Here is a 23,036-nt window from a genome sequence, read left to right as displayed (position 1 = left end):
AATTTCCTGTGAACAATTACCAAGTCTGTTTTCATCTGGCCACTGGCTATATTAATGTTTACCAAATCATCTTTGGACATGGGTCTTGTCAGTTACAATTCAAAGAAAGATCAATCGGGTCGAAGAAACAAGACGGTGCCATGTGACAATTGACAATGTTTTGTTATCAAGTATAAAAATGTTATGGCATTTAATTTATGTTTTTATAGTATCGTCATTCCAAAATCTATATCAAATTAGGGGATCAAATTATGCAACTTTAAATTCTGTGATAATCTATGCAAACTAGATTGTGCATGTAACTAAGCGAAAAAAAAAGGTGTGTTCTATTCCAGATTTCCAGTAGAGAAATAGATCTTTGCGATCACGTTGATATAAACAAAGTGCAAATGAATCAGAGCCCTGAATACAGCTTGCCATTGTATCTATAACAACCTGTATGAAGCCATGTCGTGAACTCGTGAGCCACATTAACTTGATGAAACGGAGAGCACGGTCAAGTCCTCTGAGTACTCATTACCTTGCCAAGTGCCATGTGAACGCAAGGCCTTGGAAACCAATATCCATCAAAATGTTTAAACTTCTAACTGTGATTCATATATAATCTTTCCACCTCTTAATCCATCACTACTTGTTATGTCATCAAACTAACCTAAACATATCCAAGGATAGATCAGCATCATCTGGTTGCAATTGTTGGAGTAACTGCTATCGAGTGTACCTAAACAGAAAATTGCCAGACAAATACCAGAACCAGTTAGCCCTTCGATTCTTATATGGATAATCCATTTATCAGGCAATCAGTGAGCACACCGCTTCAACATCATCTTCATTCTCCCATAAGATCCATAATCTAAAGTTGCACTAGAACTGAAGCATTTTATCTCAGTTTCATAATTATCAATGACCCAGACATTTATCCTGTTTAATACCCCTGCTCTTATAATGGGGCACACACTTTGGTGAAGCTAGCAGCATTTTACAATTCTGGACCTTTTAAAAAAACAATCCCAAAAGACACTAAAACGCATAAAAACAAGCAACTGAAATTGATACTAATATTCAAGTCCGAATGTCCAAGCGATCCATAAAAGTTTCCTAGTGACCACATCAGGCAAGAACTCATTTAGAACACGCCTACTCACAGTTCAGACTTCACATTAAGTTACATATAACCACATTTACTGGAAGGAAAACTATGCGACAACATCTACACAGCCCTCTTCAATTCCAAGGATGTTTGAGCCCCTTTTCACATAAATATAGCCTTCATCTCCCCAATCGCTGCCCCAGCTGTTTTGCACGATCCACACTGGCTTTCCATACTTCTCGGCATATCCTACAAGCAACATTGCATGCCGAATTTCAGTGGGATGAAGTGTCTTGTTCACTTTGAAAGTATGTTCTACGTCAAACACACCCTGAAAATGTATGAAATGAGTTAGTAGCAGAGAATAGAAATTGCGGAATTGAAAATCTAATAGATGCTTACCCCTCTATATGAGAATAAAGGTCGGCAATCATTAACTTTGACAACAACAGGTCCTTGTACTACTGCCACCTTAAGAGTCTCTGCATTTGTGATTCTTTCCCCAAAGTCTTTTATCATTGCTTTCCTGGAGACCTGCAAGTTTTTTTGGAATCTCAAGAAAATTTTCATTTTTTACTAATAAAAGCCCTAGGCCAAACAATCCTAATTTCACTTTTGTCAAAGATCTTATTTAAGAGCATGAAATACTGTTCTTATTGATTCTTTTTTCACCTGCTATATAGCTAAATAAAAATAAAATAAAATAAAATAAAATACACCCATAAATATAAATCAACCTGATTCCATAAGTTGAATTCCTGAAAATAACAGTATTCTAACTGTTATATCATTTTTCCACTGGCTAACAAAACGGGATAAAAAACATCAAACACCTCAAAAATTTAGCATTCACAAAAAATATTGGAATTTAATCTGGAAAATCCACTATCCTCATGTAATACAGTTATATCTTTAGAAACTTTTTCAGAACTGTTTACGTACTAAAGACATTCTCATTTCTAGACACATTTTAAATGATCAACTGAGTCCTAGTTGTAATGATATTAATGAATCTTGTCACATGCTATACATTCATGAACAAAAGTTTGCCATATATGGGTTGCCTTCAGTTTTCCCTTAGAACTGAACATCTTTCTAACAACCTTAACATTGCAGATCTCATCATAAACCTTGTCAAATATTATCCACTGAAAGAATTTATGCTCTACCAAATTATGCTAATATACCTTACTTTGTATGGCTTAACAGAAACGATGTTATTTTCAATAAACCCGTCCTAAACCCTTCCCAAATACTCAATCAAGCCAAAAGCACCCTCATATACCAAAAAACCTAACATATCACATCCCAAAACTTTAAAGGAATGTGATGGCTCCTCTGGTAACTCACATCAGAATTAAGGCTTGATTGAGTATCTTATGTGCAAGTGGCCTCATAGTTATGTACCTACAGGAAGTTCAAGTGGCAAAAGGCCAGAAGAAGCAGACACCCTTGTTCTGATCAAGGGTATGCAGGAAGCTTGGAAGTTGGGAATCAAGAATAAAGTAGCTGTATCTTAATGTCAAACTTTGGTAGATCATGTAAATACTCATAGCAGTGATAAACTAGAAGTATCTTGGATGGTCTCTCGGATTAGGAAGGTAAGGAAACTTATCGCATAATAGATAAAGTGTACAAGGTCTGTCAGTATAGTTGCTGATGAACCAGCTTGTTGGTACAGTTGGTACAACAGTATGCTATGGAAATGTATGGACAGAATGTATGAATATACGTTTTTTTGCTATACATCAAAAATATTATTAAAAAAACCTTAATATAGAGTGAAAACTACCTGCCGAGACTCGTATTCCCTTTCCAGTGACAACCCATTTTGCTTGATATATGCCAATGCTTCGAGGACGCTTCCACCACAAGAGTGTTTTGCACAACAATCAATCGGGTCCTGATCACCACAAGAAGACTGGCTCTGTTTTGGGCAACAATCTAGCAGCTCCTTAACAGCTAATCTATCCGGTTGTCTCTTATTTTTAATCGCCAGAGCACTCTCAACCATACTAGTCGCGTGATATGCCCAGGAGCAATCTACAAAATAAACATTTTAGAGCTTAAGATTTAATAATCAAAATTCTCTATGGCAAATTTCATATAGGTCTATTTCAATTCATCCTTCGTTTTCTATTTTCTTATCCCTGCATCAATCTAGGCCGCATGTATGTGTTAAAACACCTCACATACCCTTCTTTTGTTGATTCCTTAAATCCTGTAATTACAAGCGCAGCCACCACATCTTCAAATTTTCAGACGTGCTGCTGCGCCTTCTGTGTTACCATTCTAGCACTCAAGTTTCTCATTTACTTAGCTAAGGTTCCCATGTACCCTACAGTTTTGATTTCAGTATATGGATCAGAGACTATCGAATTAATTATTTTATTTTACATCGAGGCGTACACCTTCCTCATACACCTTCGCGGCTAGCCTTCCCTTCAAGAAGGTGTTCTGAGCTGCGGCTCAAGAAAGGACTTTTAAATGTTGGGTACATGCCACTCCAGCTAGGGATAGTTTCGAAAGGACTACTCTGATCAACTCTCAAAACTCGAGCATTCCCATTTTTAAAGTCTTTCAACACCATCGCTATGAGCATGGCAAACTGAGACTAGTATGAGAAAATAACTCTGGGATCAATGGAAGAGATGTAGCAATTGGTACTTGTTTGACTTCTACGGGGTCATCGGAATGTCCCAACTGTCCCGTAGAAATTTAACAGCATTTACTATAATCCTATAAGTCTATAACCAACACTTGAGTTGGTTCAAAGTTGCCATTTTGTAGGAAGAAGACGAGCCAACTTGGAAATGTAATCACATAATCTTTCTTTCCGTCATTAGTGAAAACAATGTCCTGACAAACCACCCTGAAGGAAGCTTTTCAACAAGAATTGCTTAAAGAAAACTGGAAAGTTCAATTATCTTTTGGCCTCTCCATAAGAAGATCCATTTGCAGCAGATGAATTGAAAAGAAGGGTTGTTAAGATGGTTGATCACTGCTTTTTGTAATTTGAGGAGGTACTATGGCTGTCCATTTTGTCTCAGTTTAATCATGACGCTAATCAAGTAGGACACTGATGTTTGCTTCCACAAATTCCATTGAACAACGTATGACACTATTAACCAAAAGATCCTACTACAAGTGAAAAGAGTAGGATATAACCATCTGTCTAATTATTCTTTAGTTGTTTGGTCATGATTAATCTGAGACAAAAAAACAGCCAGAGTACCTCCTCAAACACTAGTGTTGTACTAAATAAAATGTTCAAAATATAAATGATTTTTCATATTTCCTTATATGAATAAGCACACAAAAGTACATAACCAAGTCTAAAGAACAGAGACAAATTATAAGTGAAATAAGCGTTAAACTCTGATTTACTTCCTATTTCCTAGAAAGTGAAAAGACTTACCATCAACCCACCAGTTGCATTCTCCTTGTGGTGGGGAAGTGCAGGTTTCACGTGCTTGAAACTCTCCTGTCAAATCAATGGTTATAACAAAGTGTCAGACATGTCTTAACAAGAATTAGTGGTTTATGTTAAAATATTTATCTTCACTAGCCCTTAAACAGATTATATAGATTGAAAAAAGGGTGCAGTTCTTCATGCCCATGAAAAAAAATATGAAATACCAACCATTTCAATTTTCACTATGTAAAATATAGCCTATACTCACCCAAATCCCCAACTCATTAATAATATGTGCCAATCTTTATTCCCTCGGGTACCTTTCCCTCCTATAAATACCATACCAAAACCATTCACTCCTTCACATCAAGCAGAAGTAGAGTGAGTGCACAGCAATACTAGTTAAGTGCATGTTCTCTTCCTCACTGGCTAAGTTTTCTTTGCTTGTCGCTCTAAGTGCTTAATTTTCTTATATTTTTCCAAGCCCAAGTATCTCAACAATCACAACGGTAAAGCGAGCAGCGCGAACAGAATATATACACACTAAAACCAATTCACAGGATTCAGTCCTAGGCCAGTGTTACCAAACACTAGGATGAGTATAATGAGATAATGAAGTTCGCTGCTGTAACACGGCATGTAATCCAGCCAAGAGAACTTCGCTTGCCTCATTTCCACAATGCACCTAATCTCACCTACATTGTATAAAGGCTAGTCCTTACCAAATTTTTCCTGAAGTATACATGAGTTGACCATAACTTAGATTCCCAAGCCCATCAAAATTGATAGCATCAGTCCATGGCCATTGTATGAATGCCCAGAACATTTGACCAAAACACGTCTGCCCGGCACCTGTGCTATTTGCTCAATAAATTAAATAACCCCAATAGAAGGCAAGGCTTTCCGTGGATTCTAGGGCAGGATATTTATGTATTTACATTTCTTTTCATTTTTTTAAATCCACGAGAACCTTGTCTCTATAAATATCAAATTCCAAGTTTGAACAGCTGGTAGCTCCTTAGGATATCATACATTCATGTTAGTCTGTGCTCGGTTAACGAAATGCTGTTTCAGCAGGAATTCAATTTATTTTAAAGTAAATTCCTTGAAGTCCTCTGACAATAATATCTTTTCTGTTCGTTTGCAGAAAAGTAATTTGAGATTAACATGCACCTAGAGCACTAGGTGATGTGCCGAGAAGTACAGAAAAAAACCAATTGATAAACCCCAATCTCTCCTAAACAGCTTTAAAGATCCCTCTTTCTTCTCTTTCTCCATCCATGGCTTATACTCAATTCCTCTCTCTTTTCTCTAAATGGCAGTGAAAAGACAGTTTCTCTTTTTGGGATCGCATCAAAGGTGTAATGATAACACAGGGAGATGCAGAATTTTTGTCTTTAACATAAATGATACATGTGAACTCTTCATTTGTTTTTTTTTTTTTCGTTTTTTTACCCAGGTAAAACAACAATTTTATTAATAGAAACTAGTTTCACAGAGGAATCACACTGTGGCCCTACATGTGAGATTTATGGAGAGAGAAGAGTAAGAAGGTTCTTTTTGTTCTAAAAGGAAGCTGAATTCGCTGATTTTGACCCAGAGCTTTCCACTTTTCTGTTTTCAGAAGTTACCAAACAACCAAGGATTTCTAATTATCAAGAAAAAACCTTCTTTTCCTCCGTTTTCCTGTGAACCAAACGCAGCCTTAATTTTTATCATACGCCGTGTCTAATTGTTTGCATGCTTCAAATGCTTAGGTGTTTGCAAGGAGCAGTCATTCCTGCTTGTCCAGAGTCATACCAATTTGAGCAACAACCAGTGCGACATGTGTGGGGACAAAGCCAACTAAGGAGGTCTTTACGTATATACAGGCATCCAAAGGTCTGGCGTTTAGCCAAGGAGATGTTGTAGCAGCACTGGTCGGAGTGGCTAAGTGGCTCTACAACGACGGTGACACCCTACTTGTTCTACTCTCTCTTATTGACACAAACAACTACAAGAACCAACTCGATGACAAGTGTAGCGTAAGAAATCTTCAAACAAACACTAAAAGTGTGTACTTACAAACAACTGAAACTAACTTCATTACAAAATATGATACTAACCAAAAGTGTCTGTTTTAGTCACTCTACACCGGTGGTAACCCCCCCAACGACAACACAACCAGAGAATTCATCATAGGATTTCCCAACAAGAGACTTCCTCCAATAAAAGTTTCAATTGATTCGATAGTCGGATTTTAGCCGAAATTTTCGGTGTTAGTACAGAAATGACAAGAAGGTAAAAGTGAGCTTCAAGCGATTAGGCCACTACGAAGTACAGATTACAAAAGAAGAGGATGAGGATGAGGAACAAGAAGGGCAACAATGGAGAGAAAATGGTTTAGCATAGTCATTCTTTTTTTCCTTTTATCAGCAAAAAGAATATTTTACATTACAACAATAACGATGTAGTGTGAGACGTCTCACACTACAAATAGTACAAGCATACATAGGCTAAGCCTAAATCCCAGCATCTCACCTAAATACAAGATCCTCCAATTTTAAACTTAGCATTGTCATTCTGCAACATGAAACTAAGGCAAAACTTGTATAACCCCTCATGTGCAGATGACTACAACAAACGAGCAGGACGACTTCCTAGACTCAACTGCAGGGAGGAGTATCCTAAACTACTTGTGATTAAATGCTGGAAGGAGTTCTTTATAGGCGAAAAATAGAAAAATACCAACACTTTATGTTTGTACAGGGTACCCTCAATAAAATACAAGTGTTGAGGACTTGAGGGTGCATTTTTTCGCTTGGGTTCATGCACCAAGATAACTGGATAACATTTATGATTTATCTAAAACCATAAAGCACCTTTTCAACACTATGCCCTCACGTTTTTTTAAACGAGAACACTCAGAAATCAATTATTGATTCATCACATTCTTGTAAACTAATGAAAGTGTTTCAATGACTCTGCAGAATGCTCTCACTACTCGTCATTGGCATATGAACTCCCACTCCATGATATACATCACTACTAGTAATGCATTCTAAGTGAGGAACTCTTACATCACACTCTGGTTTTGTTGTTTAGTTTAACTACTGAGAAGCATAGTTAAACATGTTTAACAAATTCTAACAGAAATAAGTAAGCCTTTCAGTTCTAAATAATAAGTTACTAAAAGCGTGCATGTCAGATGTTAAATGCAATAATAAAACTGGTCTAAGTCTAACCTTGAGTAGGAAGGGAAGTATCTGGTACTACGGGAGCAACAGAGATATCCGCCGAAGCAGCAGTACTAAGACTTGTCGTTGCATTATCTTTCTTCTTGTTTCTCTTCTTCGTCATTCTCTAGTACCACACTACCACTACACACTAAAGCCCTAACAAGTGACAACAAGAAGAAGATATTTCTCAGCTTTTCAGTTGTCGTTTTGGACAGTTACTGTTTTCATACTCATGTTTGGGTCCAGTATTTCCAAGCCCATATTGCCCAACCTAATGGACCCAAGAAAATTGGGTGAACTTCTTTCAACTTCCAAGGCTCGTAAGCTGTTATAGAGAACATCAAGGACAGATTTGATCCACCACTTTTCCTATCGCAATATGGTTGCAATTGTTGGAGTAATTGCCATTGGGTGCATGTCTTACTTATGCTTTGTAATTTCCATATAAACTTAACGCCTGATAAATACCAGGAAACACCGGATTGCAGTTTGCGCTTTGATTTTTATATGGACAATTCACTTATCAGAGAACGAAACTTCTTCATTTCCCTCGCCTTGTTTTGTAGTCCTTTATTTCGCCTGTAGTAGTTAAAGTTGCAGATGAAGTGAAGCATTTTCCCTCGCCTTGTTTGGTAGTTGCTAAAGATTTTTCACTCTTGGACAGTGAAACACGGTGATCTAATTTATAAAGCTATTTACAAAAGGAATAAGTATCACTAACATAGTAACAGGTTTAATACACTTATAAGAGTGCAAATGATTTGGTAAGCCTTGAAGACTTGAAGTAAGTAGTCTATAAGAATACAATAATCTATGAAACAGAGGCAGCTAAAACTGAAACTAACATGCAACTACAGGGAGCACTTATCAAATAAGCAACTCGTATCAAAAGAGATCTCCCCTACTTCAGGAACTCATACCTAGACATGCACATACACACAACCTTCTTCAATTCCCAAGATGTTTGGCCCCCTTTTGACGTACGCAAAGCCTTCATCCACCCCAAGTGCTGCCACAGCTATTTGGGACTATCCATACTGGTTTCTCATACTTCTCAACATACCCCGCAAGCAACATTGCATGACAAATTTTAGTTGGATGCAGTGTCATGTTCGCCTTGAGTGTATGCTCAAGGTCAAATACATCCTGAAAATGAATGGAATGATGTTAGTGGTGCAGTCGGTGGAAACTGTGGAATCAGAAATCTAGATAACGCGTACCCCTCTATAAGAAAATAAAGGTTGACAGTCATTCACTTTGATCACAACAGGTCCTCTAGCTACTTCTTCTTTCAGAGACTCTGCACCGGTACAGCTTTCACCAAAGTCTTTTATCAATACTTTGTTTGAGACCTGTAAGTTTTTCTGGAAATATCAGTTACTAATCTTCTTTTTTTGGGTAGTTCACTGACTTATTCATAACTTCAACAAATAAAATAGTCAAAACTTCCTGAGGCGACTTGTATTCACTTCCAAGTGACAATCCATTCAGCTTGATGTATGCCAAGGCCTCAAGAACACATCCACCACAGGAGTGTTTCTCTTTTTCACAACATTCAATCGGCACCTGACCAGTATAAGGTTTTGGTTTTGGACAACAGTCAAGCAAGTCCTTAACAGCTAACATTTCCCGTTTCTTGTTTTTTATTACCAGAGCACTCTCTACCATACTGGTCACCTGATATGCCCAGGAGCAGTCTACAACGGCAAAACAAATAAAGCGTAATTATTAATATTATAATCAAAATTCTATATGCAATTTAGGTTTATTTCAACTCATACTTCATCAATAACTATGGTCCTGGCATGATTGTAACTTGTAACAACAGTTGTACTTTCAGTCATGGTCGAAATTCAATCCCATCATCCCATGCATGCATATACAAACTTAATATGGGAAATGGGGATACGACTCACATTTTTCCAAGAGACAAATGCAAACATGTTTGTCCTAAATATTTCTCAAAGTTCACAATGTATATTAGTTTTCAAACTTTTTATATGGATAAACACATAAAAGTACAGAAGCAAGTTTAAAGACACTGAAACAAAATATTCAGCAAGTATTGTACCTTGTTTTTGTATGAAAGTTAAAGGACTTACCATCTTTTTCCTTGTAATGGGGAAAAGCGGTTTTCAGGTGCTTGAAACTCTGCTGTCAAAACAATGACAGACAAGTTTTTACAACGACAAATATTTTAGTTTAAAGTATTAGTCTTCATTAGACCTTAAACAAATTGCAGAATGAAAGAAGGGTGCAGATTTGCACACCCAAGTAAAAGCCAAACAAAATTAAATTATATTTTGAGTTTACCACACTTTGGTCTGCTATGTGGGTTAGGTCTTCAGGTGGGTGAATTTGGCTTCTGGTAAGTTTTGAATTTACATCGGTGTAAAGAACAGCACCCATGAAAAAGTTGAAATGTTAACATTAACGAGCTTAAGAGGATATTTGTAAAAGGAAATCAGTGCAGCGTGAGGGATTTTATTCTTGGCAAAAAGAATACATTTAAATGGTGAAACAACTACGATTACAAGTAATGGTCTGTACCGGATGAATACAATCCTTCAGCACCCTTCGGAATCCAGCAGGTGTCTTCAAGAACAATTCGTAGGATGACCATGCACTCCCTAGATAAACAGAATCAACTAGAGCCCAAGGGATAACTAAACTATGAATGAACCCCGATCAACAATATAAACCAGAAAGGCAGATCTAAAAAATCAGGTTGTCCAGGGGACAAGATAAAGAAACTCAACAATGACGAAAAGTCGGTCTAACCCATGCCCCTTGAGTCAGAGATACGCACTCAATTACCAGAAGGATATGGAGTGAATCTAACATAATGAACTCATAGTTAAAAAGGACACGCTTAAATCCAATGAAAAGCATGAACAGAACCAAACAGACATAATGTGAAATGGAGCTAAAAAGCATATCTCTATTGAAGAAAATTCAGTAGAAACCTAGAAAGCAATAAAGTTAGCATTGGGACCAGAATGCTTTCAATTGAACTGGAGGTAAAAAGTATATCTCTATTGAACAGAATGTATTCACTTTTGTGTTATAAGGAAAGTACAGATCAAACACAATAGAAACAAAATTACCAAACAATGTAAAGCTTGTTAGAAAAATGATTTGCTCAAATCCATTTAAATATGAATGAGTAGTTTGTCTCCCAAGTTACCCCACTTAAGATGAAATGGGTTTTATCTTGAAACAGTACGTAAAGTGAGAAAAACCTTTTCGAAATGGTGCACTAGTTCGAAACAGTGCATCATGCCGAAAAGGTGCGACTTTTCGAAATGTGCACTGGTTCGAAACAGTGCATCATGCCGAAAAGGTGCGACTTTTCGAAATGTGCACTGGTTCGAAACAGTGCATCATGCCGAAAAGGTGTGACCTTCAAAATAGGCGGTTCAAAATGTGCTTTAGCTTTATGCCTAAATGGTGTGTCTTTTGAAACATGTGACTTTTCAAAGAGTTGCTTACTTTTTCCCAAGAGTCACCGTGTTCTTTCAAGAGGCACCACTCACCTATAAATAGTGGATGAATTTGGAGAGAAAAAAGACCGGATCACACACGAAGTTCACGCGAGTCTTTCTCTTCTCCCTCTCGCTCTTAGTCAAATACTATGTTGTGTTCGGCCGAGTCTCATGTAATTGAAGTGCTAGCTTTCTATGAAGGAAATCCGTTCTATCTTGGGAGATAGTTTCCCATCAACCTTCAAGCAACCGTGAGAGGGGAAAATCTGTCTTAAGGACATAGTGTATCTACACTAGGCTCGGATTTAATTAAGAAGTACAAGACACTTACAAGACAAAAGGTTTGTATAGTTTGGTAATTGGTAAAGAGTAAGTACAATTAAGTTGTATATTCCTAACAACTTAAAATGATTCCCTTTTTCTTCTTCTTCTTTACCAAACGGAATTTGTTTTATTTTTCTTTTCTTTTGGTTTAAGGAAATAACGAAGGTGTGTTTCTATTTTAGAATAGAAATGACAACACCTCCGTGTTCTCCTATTCATCTCATGTTTCTATTTCATTTGTTAGACCTACTAGTTCGTTGAATGGTATGAACATTTTGGTCCCCGATGGCGACTTTTATGTTCGTAGAAGTGGAACTCAATAACTACGGGTGTATACAGCAATGGTAGATATTGGTTCAACTCAAATGTTAATCTCGAAAGTATGTATAATGGGCTATTGGATTGAAACTTCATGAATGTACGGGCTCTATGAGAGGCTTGAACCAAGCGAACCGGTGAAAGGACTTCGCTTTGGAAGTTGACATTAAGATGCATAACCGGGCGAGGAAAGGTAGACCGATGGTAGCTCGCTTAGACCATTTTCAAGTCATTCTTGGAATGGACTTCTTGAAAGCAAATAAGGTGGTGGTAATGCCACACTTGGGGAATTATGATCCAAGATTCCGAGAATCCTTGCTTCATTCCGGATGTTAGGAATGGTCGGTGCTAAAGGGTTCTAAAAATATTGTATTATTTGTAAGATGTAATGTTTTACTATTATTGCCAAAGAGTGCCAATAAAGAAGATTGTTTAAGATATTGTTCTCAGAAGCATACTTGTAAGCAAAATTGAGGTCTTAGAAGTGGACACTATATGAATGATATGTAACATTCTTTAACAAGGCGCCTCACTTGCTAAAACATATATCTAAATGGTTTTCCAATTTATTGACTTTTGTCATGAGAAATTGGGAAAATATGGGGATTATGAATCTCCTTGAATTAATTAATTCAAAATTGGAAATTTGTTGAAGCATTACTCAAAAGACATCAAATGTGGTGTTTTACTCTAGGAGAGATGCATAAATTTCTTGGAAATCCTCAAAGCAAACGTGCATAGCGAGGTCCACTATATGGAATCGAAATTCATAGCATTGGACAAGATATTTGGAGAAATTCCAGAGCGAGTGGCCGAAATTTCTTAGAGGATATTCCAAAGCTGGGCTAAACACATAACTGTGATGAATCTGCTATTGGTAGAGCACATGAGTAGCAACACATACGCCAGAAAGCATAATACTGGATTTAGACAATTGTTTCAAATGGAGTTATCTCAATCGACTATGTAAGGTCAAAAAAGATAACATCATGGATCCGCTTACAAAATGTTTAACAAGAGAGCAAGTAGAAAGATTATCAAGGGAATGGGCTTAAAGCTTTTGAGATAATCAACCAAGAGTCCTCATAATGGAAAAACCAACCTAGTTGACCGGAGATCCCAAGATCTAGGTTCAACGGGCCAACCGAATTATGTTTGTGACTCGGTTAGCACCGGAAGTAATATTATACTCTAACCCATTCCTATATAAAACATTGCATATCCATGCGAGAACCGGGATAAGTCAAGCTTTTAATGATTTACTATATCTTGGAAAGTTATGTTATCCAAGTGGAGTATTGCGGGATACTCTTTTATAGAAATCACCTATGTTAGTGCGAGTGTGGGGCTTCTATGAGAATTTTAAAGGCAAATGTCTCAAAAGCACTATCCGAAACCAAGAAGTGTTCAAGGCCAAAATGAACACAAACGTGAGAACCAACAAGATTCGAGAAGGTGCTGGCGTGAAGATGATTGTCTAGGTTTGGCCGACGGTTCAAGGACATTAATAGAAGTCTACCGATCGTCCAATTAAATCCGATCGTCTTTCACTAAGGCAAAGGCAAAGGCCTCCCATGCTATGGCTGACACGATCGCGGTATCTTTTCATTTGTAAAAGAAAGAATCCAATGTTTATGATAAAAGAAGCCAAATTTTCATTCATGGGGATTGTTAGAAAAATGATTTTGCTCAAATCCATTTAAATATGAATGAGTAGTTTGTCTCCCCAGTTACCCCACTTAAGATGAAATGGGTTTTATCTTGAAACAAGACGTAAAGTGAGAAAAACCTTTTGAAATGGTGCACTAGTTCAAACAAGATTGCATCATGCCGAAAAGGTGCGACTTTTCGAAATGTATTTGGTTCAAAACAATTGCATCATGCCGAAAAGGTCGCGACTTTTCGAAATAAATCATCATCCGAAAAGGTGTGACCTTTCAAAAGCAACCGGTTCCTCTTTATGAAAAATGGTGTGTCTTTTCAAACATGTGACTTTTCAAAGAGTTGCTTACTTTTTTCCCAAAGAGTCTGCGGTTCTTTTCGAAGAGGCACCACTCACCTATAAATAGTGGATGAATTTGGTGAGAAAAAGAGACCGGATCACACGAGTTCGATCTTTCTCTTCTCCCTCCGTTTAACCAGTCAAATACTATGTTCAGGTTCGGCCGAGTTCATAGAATTGAAGTGCTAGCTTTCTATAGAAGGAAATCCGTTCTATCTTGGGGAGATAGTTTCCATCAACCTTGGCAACCGTGAGGGGGAAAATCGTCTTAAGGACATAGCATCTACACTTAGGCTCGGATTTAATTAAGAAGTACAAGACACTTACAAGACAAAAGGTTTGTATAGTTTGGTAATTGGTAAAGAGTAAGTACAATTAAGTTGTATATTCCTAACAAAGCTTTTAGAATTTGAAATTGAATACGTGCTAAAAAACAAGTCAGGAATTAAAATAGAAAGGCGGACCAAACCTAAAGATGGCAAAGGCGTAGAAATAGCAGAAATATAAATGACGAAAATGCCCTGCCATGTGAGCGCACCCGACATAGAAATAGCAGAAACATAAATGACGATAACGACCTGCCATGTGAGTGCAGCCGGCATGGCAAAGGCCGTAGAAATAGCATAAACATAAATGACGATAATGACCTACCATGTGAGTGTAACCGTCATGGCAAAGGCCGTAGAAATTAATAGAAATATAAATGACGAAAATGACCTGCCATGTGAGCGCACTCGGCATGGCAAATGCCGTAGAAATAGCATAAACATAAATGACGAAAATGACCTGCCATGTAAGCGCACCCGGCATGGCAAAGGCAGTAGAAATAGCAGAAATATAAATGACAAAAATGACATGCCATGTGAGCGCACATAGTAGGTCAAAGGCTGTAGAAATAGCAGAAATATAAATGACGAAAATCACCTACCATGTGAGTGCACCCGGTATGGTAAAGGCCATAGAAATAGCATAAACATAAATGATGATAACGACCTGCCATGTGAGGGCATCCGGCATGGCAAAAGCCGTAGAAATAACAAAACTATAAATGACGATAATGACCTTTCATGTGAGCGCACCCAGCATGGCAAAGGCCGTAGAAATAGCAAAACTATAAATGATGATAATGACCTGCCATGTGAGCGCACCCGGCATGGCAAAGGCTGTAGAAATAGCAGAAATATAAATGACGAAGATGACCTGCCATGTGAGAGCACCCGGCATGGCAAAGGCCGTAGAAATAGCTGAAATATAAATAACGAAAATGACCTGCCATGTGAGTGCACCCGGCATGGCAAAGGCCGTAGAAATAGCAGAAATATAAATGACAAAAATGACCTGCAATGTGAGTGCACCCGGCATGGCAAAGGTCGTAGAAATAACATAAATATAAATGACGAAAATGACCTGCCATGTGAGAGCACCCGGCATGGCAAAGGGCGTAGAAATAGCATAAATATAAATGACGAAAATGACCTGCCATGTGAGCGCACCCGGCATGGCAAAGGCCGTAGAAATAGCAAAAATATAAATGACAATATTGACCTGCCATGTGAGCGGTGCGGCATGGCAAAGGCCGTAGAAATAGCAGAAATATAAATACGATATTGACCTGCCATGTGAGCGCACCCAACAGGTCAATAAAAGTTTTAACCAGAGTGCAGCTAATGACAAAAAATGAAGTAGAAAAAATATATAAAAAGTAGCTTGCAAATTTGGTCATAATGATGACCATTACACCATGGTCTACAAAAGGCCAAATGGTTATAAACTTGGCTTGCTGTGATAAGAGAGATTAAGAGCAGACGTCAAAAAATTCGAAAGAAGTAAATGCAGTAGCAGTCGCCTTCCATTGTAAAAGACACTGGACAAACCAAAGAAGTTGGTAAGATAGACTATTAGCAGCCTTAATCTAAGCAAATGCTAGCCAGCAAGACCAATTAATTTAGTGCTACTTAATAGATAACTCATGACTAACAAAAATTTAGTGCTATCTAATACCGAAAAAGAAGTGAGATATGACTAACAATTAATGCTAACATCGTACAATTTGGCAAAGCAACTAATGATACCTAACGTATATTAAAATGTGAAAGTTAGACTATATATGTAACTGAAAAACAGATGAAATTTAGGCAACTTGCGTTTAGACATGACTAAATGCAAGCATTGAAACCAAGTCAGAAAATCAATGCACTTAAATGATGAAAGACACTCATAAAAGGGAGTAGGAATTAAAAAGAACACTGAATAAAAAGGAGCACAGCATTGTGTTCACAATCAAACAGAAATTTGATGTAGGAAGTAATAAATTGACAAGACCATTCTACTATTAACCAATTGATTAGATCTGTTTAGCAAAGTAATCAGAGCAATTTCTCAAGAACGTGTTCTAAATGAGTACTTAAAAAGAAATTGAAAAACTCATTACATACAGCGTACATCGAGAGAAAGTAGAGATGATGATTCTTCACATTCAAGAGTTAATCAGTCAATAGAAAACAATCATGAATGGACAAATGAAGGATATTTACCTGGTCTAACAAAATAGGTAGCTAGTACAACAGATTTAAAAGAAACCCATAAAGGCGAGAAATATTACCTGAGGCACTTGAAAAACAACCTAAGACAACTTGCAAGGATGCGAATTCACTTGCATAATAATTAAAGGAATCTGTCGGCTGGAAGAAGTGGAGGAGAAGATTGGGGGAAAGTAAATTGAAGTTGGCAAGACTGAATGGTGGCCTTTAGATGGAGTCCCTGTGGGCCCCACATCAACCTATTTTACTAGATAGATAGATAAAAGATCAACCTTAAGATGTATCAGAAAAAGTAAATAACAAAAGACATTTATAGATTGACAACATTAAAAGGGGAGTCCATTTTCATACTCTGAAAGCAATCTAATAAACAATGGAAATAATAGTTGCATATCAAACTTGACACAAGTAATTAGGCCATACCAAGAAGAAGAATTGAACTTAAAACAATACCGGAAATGAAGAAGGTGGCTGAAGAAGGCTCAGTATATCCAGTGAAAAATGGATGTGTGCTTCTTTGCTTCTAATGGATCCTCAGAGGGATTAATTCCTAGTCATTATAAAGAGTAAGGCATCAAAACTATAAGTAATTTGCAGACCAGAAATGAACATTTGAATAGTTCACATGACCCTGTAAGTAAGAAGTGAGTTATAACACATCAATTAAAGACTTAATCCAAAAAATTTACATTGATAATACCTATCTTCAATCAGAACAACAGTTGGGATATGTGAAATACTTACTGAACAATCGTTCATAATTAAGTTTTACAAACATTTCATACCTTTGAAGCTCAAAACCACACCTTTTTGGATCCCCCATAGAAATATAAATTACGATATCGACCTGCCATGTGAGCGAACCCGGCCATGTATAAACACTCATTTTCCCACGCAGTTTGACATGGAATGATCAATGATTCCTTGTTGACGCTTTCGCCTTGGTGTCATATATATATTGTTGCAGTGTTATTGGGTGGTAATAAAAAGCTCAGTAACACTAAATTTTTTGTTCCTACAAGAAGCAAGTGTGGGAACCACGTAAGCATGTTTCTTTACTATCATTTTGTATATATATATATGATAAAAAGCGGTGTTGAGAAGCATATATACCAGCGGCGTGTGAAGACGGAGTTGCAAGATGCGATCTTCTGTTGTCGGGGTCTGTTTGGGTGTGATTAACTACGAATAATAGGCAGCTAAATTCTAGTAATAGTACGTGGATCATGACACGTGACCTAGCTCTAAAACTAGTATACTGCTAAGCAGTGGGGGTGAGCGGAGTGGGAGAGGAAGATGGAGGAATGGAGATGGAGAAGGAGAGGGAGAGGAAAAGGGAGAGTGAGAGAGACAAAAAGAGAAAAAACAGAAGGAAGAGATGAGGACAGGTTGGTTTCTGTCTGAATAACCCCCCTTCTCCCAAAATGTTCGCTCCGCTCACGGACTAAATCTAGCCATATTATGGTCCCTACTCCCTAGTCAGTTCATGAAGTTGACCATCAGATAATATGATCCATTTTATTCGGTGACCTTGTTCACACTGTCCAATGACCTTACTAGTATTAGAGCTCATCTTTTTCTTTTGATTTTTTTTTTTTTAATTGGCAAGCCTATTTTAAATGAGATCAGTAACTCTTTGATGCTGGTGGGGTTCGAGCCCCAGATCTCTGATATCATCACCCAAAGATTTTACCGACTTTGCTAGTCTACACCTACTATTGGTCGGTTGCCATTAGGTTGCCTACGATCAACCGTAGTTCACTATTTTCTCCTCTCTTCTCTCTTTTCCATCTCCACTTCTAGTGGAGTAGCCGCTTTTCTTGGAGAAGTCCCCCCTCTTCTTTAACCCCTATTTCTTATGCGCTTTATACTTTTAATTTGTCTCTCTCTATTACTTTTGGGTTAAATTGATATGCTCCGATCTCATGCAGGTGTTATACTTTGGGGAATTTACACATGGGATGTCAGTGGTCATAAATATGGCTACTACACATGGAACCTGTGATATACACATAGATGGAGATGTAAGGGGAGGAAGGTTTTGAAGAACTATTATGTTTTATATATTATCGGTATGAATTTTTTTGAATACATATGGGTTCGCCCTCCCTCAAAATAAGTTATGAACCCCATTATGTGTCAAGTTTTGGTAGAAATAGAAAAGTCAACAATTTATTATCTTATAGATAAAGTGATTCGTCATGTGTTGACTTTACCTGTTTCAACTGCTACATCGGAGTGTGCATTTTCAGCAATGAGGATTGTAAAGACTAAACTGCGTAATAGGATGGAAGATGATTATCTAGCAAATTATTTACTCGTGTTTATTGAGAAAGATATTGCTAGACAATTTGATACATATTCTATCATAGATGTTTTTTATGTCTTGAAGAAAACTTGGTGAGAGCGGCTTCAAATGCCTGACTTGACTACTTGAGCTCCTTGTTCGATCTTTTTGTATAAGAGGATATAGGCTAACAGACTAGTAGCTCATTTTGTTTGTAAATGTGGTATGTGGATACAAGTGATCATGATTAATTGTATATCCTCTTTAATTTTGTAATCATACTTTTTGATGACAAGTATATGTATGCAGAAACTGTCAATCAAAATGTGATGTGTGTATTATAAGATTTTGATTATTGTTTACTTACTGTCCATTATTATGGATAGTGTATAAGTCATTTTCTGGTTCTTAATTTATGTGTTGGACTATAGTGTAGTGTGAGTGAATTTGTACCAGAAGAATGAAAAAAATATAAGTGATGCTAAATTGTTTATTAATTTTTGTTTTCAGGCCTTGATGTGGTGATGACCATAGCTGTTATACCTACTTACAAACCATCCAATTGAATATATGAACATACCTCTTAAAACAGTCTATATAAGTGACTGTTGGGAGCTTAAAGTGGCCAAACCTTTGCTTTCTCCTAGTCTGCCTTGATTGTTCATTTTCGAGATCCATGGGTATGTTCATAATTTGAATGTTTTACTTCATCTACTAATATGTTTTGTTATCCCTTGTTAATTACATTGTCAAAGTGGTAAACACGCTTCATGCTATTTCAAATAGTATAAGCACTCCACCCTAGGTCAGATTTTGGCTTCGTCCGGCCATCCCCGTATTTTGATTATGCGTATACACTCGCCTCCCCTAGGTCAGATTCCTGGCTCCGTCCCTAGATATACATACTAATTATGCCTCTATCAAAGAGCACAATCTTTAAGAGTCAATTGGTTGACAAGCAGTGTGCGAAGGGGGTAATTAATGGTGCATTTTCTGCCAGGGCAGTACTAGTACATGTGTGTGTGTGTTTATATCCCTGGGTACCTGGCAATCTCTTTGTTGTGCTTTTCTCCAAACTTTTGGATACACAAAATTGCATCGCAAATCACGCAAAAATATGAATAACTACCATTGACACACGAGCCGACAACTATGGTAAACTAGTACGAGATTAGCTGTGAACAAAAGAAGAGTAGGATGAGCTAATCAACAAATATAACGAAAGTTGAGACCAATTTAAGTAACAAAGTTAACATCACTCTATTAGTACAAGAAAAAAAAATCACATTTCTGACTTTACGCATATAAGCATGAGCTATAGTTACTGTGAAAATGAGACAGTTTTTCGATAGTTTTCCTCGTCTTAATACCTAATGTCCCTGACCAGCCATAAAACTCTAGGAAAGTGACCAAATTCCCTAATCTTTTGCTTGGAAAATGAAACACAGTAAAAATACCACACTTTACAGCTACCTACAAAGAATAGGGTATCACTTATATGTTTAATACCCCTGCAATTATAATGGGATGCAAATGTCAGTGAAGTTTGTAGTATTTTAATTTACCCTTAGGCTGTGTTTGTTTACTGGCAAACCAAGCTGACAAATGGTTTTTTCCCACTTAAACAGTGATTTTCTTGTGTTTTGCTGCCAAAAATGGTATTGGCAAACAAAAAACTGATTTGCCAGGAAAATGATATTTTTCCATCAGAAACGAGAAAATAGGCTCCACCTCCCCTAAAATAATCTTTTTTGCCAAGAGGGAAAACAACCGAAATTTTCCCACTACGGCAACAATATTTTCCCACTATCTCTCACTCTCATCTCTCACACTCTCAGTGTCGCCACTCCCATCTCTCGCTTTGGATCGAAAGGTAGTAACGTTCTCTCCCTCATTTCTTCTCCTCTCTCTCTCGATTTGAACTAGTTTCTAATCTCTTTCGAATCTCTCTCTCTCTCTCAAGTGGACAGTTGTTTCAGCATCAAAGGAGGGATTTTTTTTGTTCTAATCATCAAGTACAGGTACGATTTCTAATAAGTTCTCTCTATGCTTTTTTTCTCTCTAGTTCTCTCCTCTCTCTCTCTCTTTGTTATGCTTTTTAGATAACTTCTTCAATTTATTGATATAAACTAATTTTTTTTATAGGTTTTAGTAGTAAAACTCGATATATAACTCGTTTATAGAAATTATCTAATGTTATTTTAATTATTTGCTTGAATTGTTGTTTGAGTTTGGTAAAAAAACATCATTTTTTTTTTTTTTTTTTTCGAATAGTTACAGTTTTGCAATTTGGGTGTGATTTAAAAGGGTGATGAAAGATTCTAATCAAGTGTAAAATGTTCCCATTTATGATATTTTATTGTTCACTGATGTTTTTTTTATACTATTGAAGAACTTATAATTGAAGTTTTCAATTTGTGTATGTTTGTTTTAGCAATTATAGCAATTATCTCAGTGTTTGCTGTTATTCCATGCTATGCTAAACTTTCTGTTGAAACTGGGTAAACTGTAAACACTTTCTTGGAATTTAAATGTCTATTGATTTGTTGTCTCTAGTTGATGAACTTTTTGTTAAATGGTTTATTCTATTTGAGTTTTTTGTAGAATGAGAACAGAACGTGAGCGTAGACTAGTTGTGACTCTTCTTATTATTATGATGGGTCATATTACGATGACATGGTGGTATAGGAGAAGGTATATAGGGAGGTATAGGCCTAGGCCTAGGCCTAGGGCTCTCCCCACTCTCATTAGAGCTCCTTGTAGAAATTGAGATTCTATACGGGCAACTGTGTTGGGTAGGATGTATACTACCACTGACAGATATTGTCATGAGCAACTAAGGATGAGACGAGGAATGTTTCGTCATTTGTGCACTCGTTTGTGTGGTCATGGTCTATTCAATAGTAGACATGTCACCGTCGAAGAGCAAGTGACTTTGTTTCTTAACACTGTTGGGCATGACATGCGTAATCGAAATGAAGGATTTCAATTCTTTCACTCGGGAGAAGCAGTCCACCATTACTTCCATGTTGTGTTGGCTGCATTGCTTCGGTTATTTAGGGAGTTAGTAACAAATGCTACTGCTGAGAACTCTCCGTGCGAGTGCTCCAACACACATCATTGGCATTGCTATTTCAAGGTTAGACAACTTTTTCTTACACAGGTTAGGATGAGTGTTATTTCAAGGTGAGAGAATTCAATCTTAAGGAATTTTCTTTGTTAGGATGCAGTGGGTGTGGTTGATGGTACACACTTTCCAATCAACTTACCATTGGAGCAACAGGCTAGGTATCGTAATAGGAAGGGTAACGTCACCCAAAATGTGTTGGTGGCCTGCACATTTGACATGAAGTTCACATACGTACTCGCAGGGTGGGAGGGATCTGTCCACGATGGACGATTGTTGAGAAGTGCCGTGTCTCATCCAGGGCATAAGCTTACTCTACCCATTGGTATAGTTTACAACTTAAACACCCCTTGTTCCGTGTTGCATTACACTTAAAATGGCTAGTTACTTATCAACCTACTTTCTGTCTTCAATTTAAGGTGGCAAGTATTACCTAGCGGATGCTGGTTTTGCTTTAGTCCTAGGGTTCCTCACATCTTATCGCTGTGTGCGGTACCATCTCAGAGAGATAGGTGAGGTTCAACCTCAAAATCATAACGAACACTACACCATAACAGGTTATTTGCAATGGCAAAAAACCGCTGCTAATAATTTTCGCAACGTTTTTTAAGCGTTGCAAATATGGCGTGGGTAAAGTGTTGAAATTTTTTGCAACGGTTAATAAGCGTTGCAAACAGAAATTTCCAACGGTTATTAACCGTTGCAAACTGAAATTTTCAACGCTTATTAACTGTTCCAAACAGAAATTTCCAACACTTATTAACCGTTGCAAGAAAAACTTTCCAACGGTTTTAAAGCGTTGCAAATATTATTTGTAACACTTGTTTATACTGTTTCGTAGCAACGTTTTTAAATTTGTAACGGTTATGAACCATTGCTGATGGGTTACAAATAAAAAAAAAAATAATTTCTCATATTTCCCTAAACACCAAAAACACCGGACACCAAAAAACACCAAAAACATTTTAACCCAGATGCCTTCAACTAAGATTAACATATATTTAAGAGAACCTAAAAAAAATATCAATGCTTGTCAAACATTCATTTAGATTATCCACCCTTCACTTATTCTCAAGTTTCTACAAGAATACCAAGGTCTCATAAAATTTACACCAAAACAATAGTACTAGTAGCCTTAGCTCATTTGACCACCGTAAAGGTGCTGCAATACTTCAGAAGTTCAAATACTTGAAATCTAGGCATATCCAAGGACTCACGACCTGGATGAAA

At 37.2% G+C, this 23,036-nt stretch overlaps 1 protein-coding gene and 1 long non-coding RNA gene across 5 annotated transcripts; both read right to left on the bottom strand.

Moving 5' to 3' along the window:
• Nucleotides 1-1,028: 1,028 nt before the first annotated feature.
• LOC147487792 (uncharacterized) lies at nt 1,029-7,996 on the bottom strand. Of its 2 annotated transcripts, none has more exons than XM_086569894.1 (5): nt 7,730-7,996; nt 4,509-4,574; nt 2,883-3,133; nt 1,493-1,624; nt 1,029-1,421 (listed from the first exon to the last, which is right to left on the bottom strand). In XM_086569894.1, exons 1-5 carry the CDS (start codon nt 7,842-7,844, stop codon nt 1,197-1,199), a joined length of 789 nt encoding a protein of 262 aa, XP_086426020.1. In that variant the 5' UTR covers nt 7,845-7,996; the 3' UTR covers nt 1,029-1,196. The 2 variants fall into 2 exon arrangements, with proteins under 2 accessions (XP_086426020.1, XP_086426022.1); XM_086569896.1 differs by having other exon boundaries at nt 1,029-1,339; nt 7,730-7,962.
• Nucleotides 7,997-8,417: 421 nt separating this feature from the next.
• LOC147487791 (uncharacterized) lies at nt 8,418-17,643 on the bottom strand. 3 transcript variants are annotated; one of them, XR_015200730.1, is made up of 6 exons: nt 17,506-17,643; nt 17,178-17,407; nt 16,846-16,942; nt 9,826-9,874; nt 8,944-9,420; nt 8,418-8,869 (listed from the first exon to the last, which is right to left on the bottom strand). It is a non-coding gene; the product is annotated as an uncharacterized LOC147487791 (long non-coding RNA). The 3 variants fall into 3 exon arrangements; XR_015200731.1 differs by lacking the exon at nt 17,506-17,643 and having other exon boundaries at nt 9,826-9,877; nt 17,178-17,316; XR_015200729.1 differs by lacking the exons at nt 16,846-16,942; nt 17,178-17,407; nt 17,506-17,643 and having other exon boundaries at nt 9,826-10,274.
• Nucleotides 17,644-23,036: the final 5,393 nt, after the last annotated feature.

The sequence above is a fragment of the Coptis chinensis genome, chromosome 7, assembly GCF_015680905.1.
Source record: "Coptis chinensis isolate HL-2020 chromosome 7, ASM1568090v1, whole genome shotgun sequence".
Taxonomy (NCBI): Eukaryota; Viridiplantae; Streptophyta; class Magnoliopsida; order Ranunculales; family Ranunculaceae; genus Coptis; species Coptis chinensis.
The sequence above is the reverse complement of the archived record's forward strand: the minus strand, read 5'-3'. Positions and strand labels throughout refer to the sequence as shown.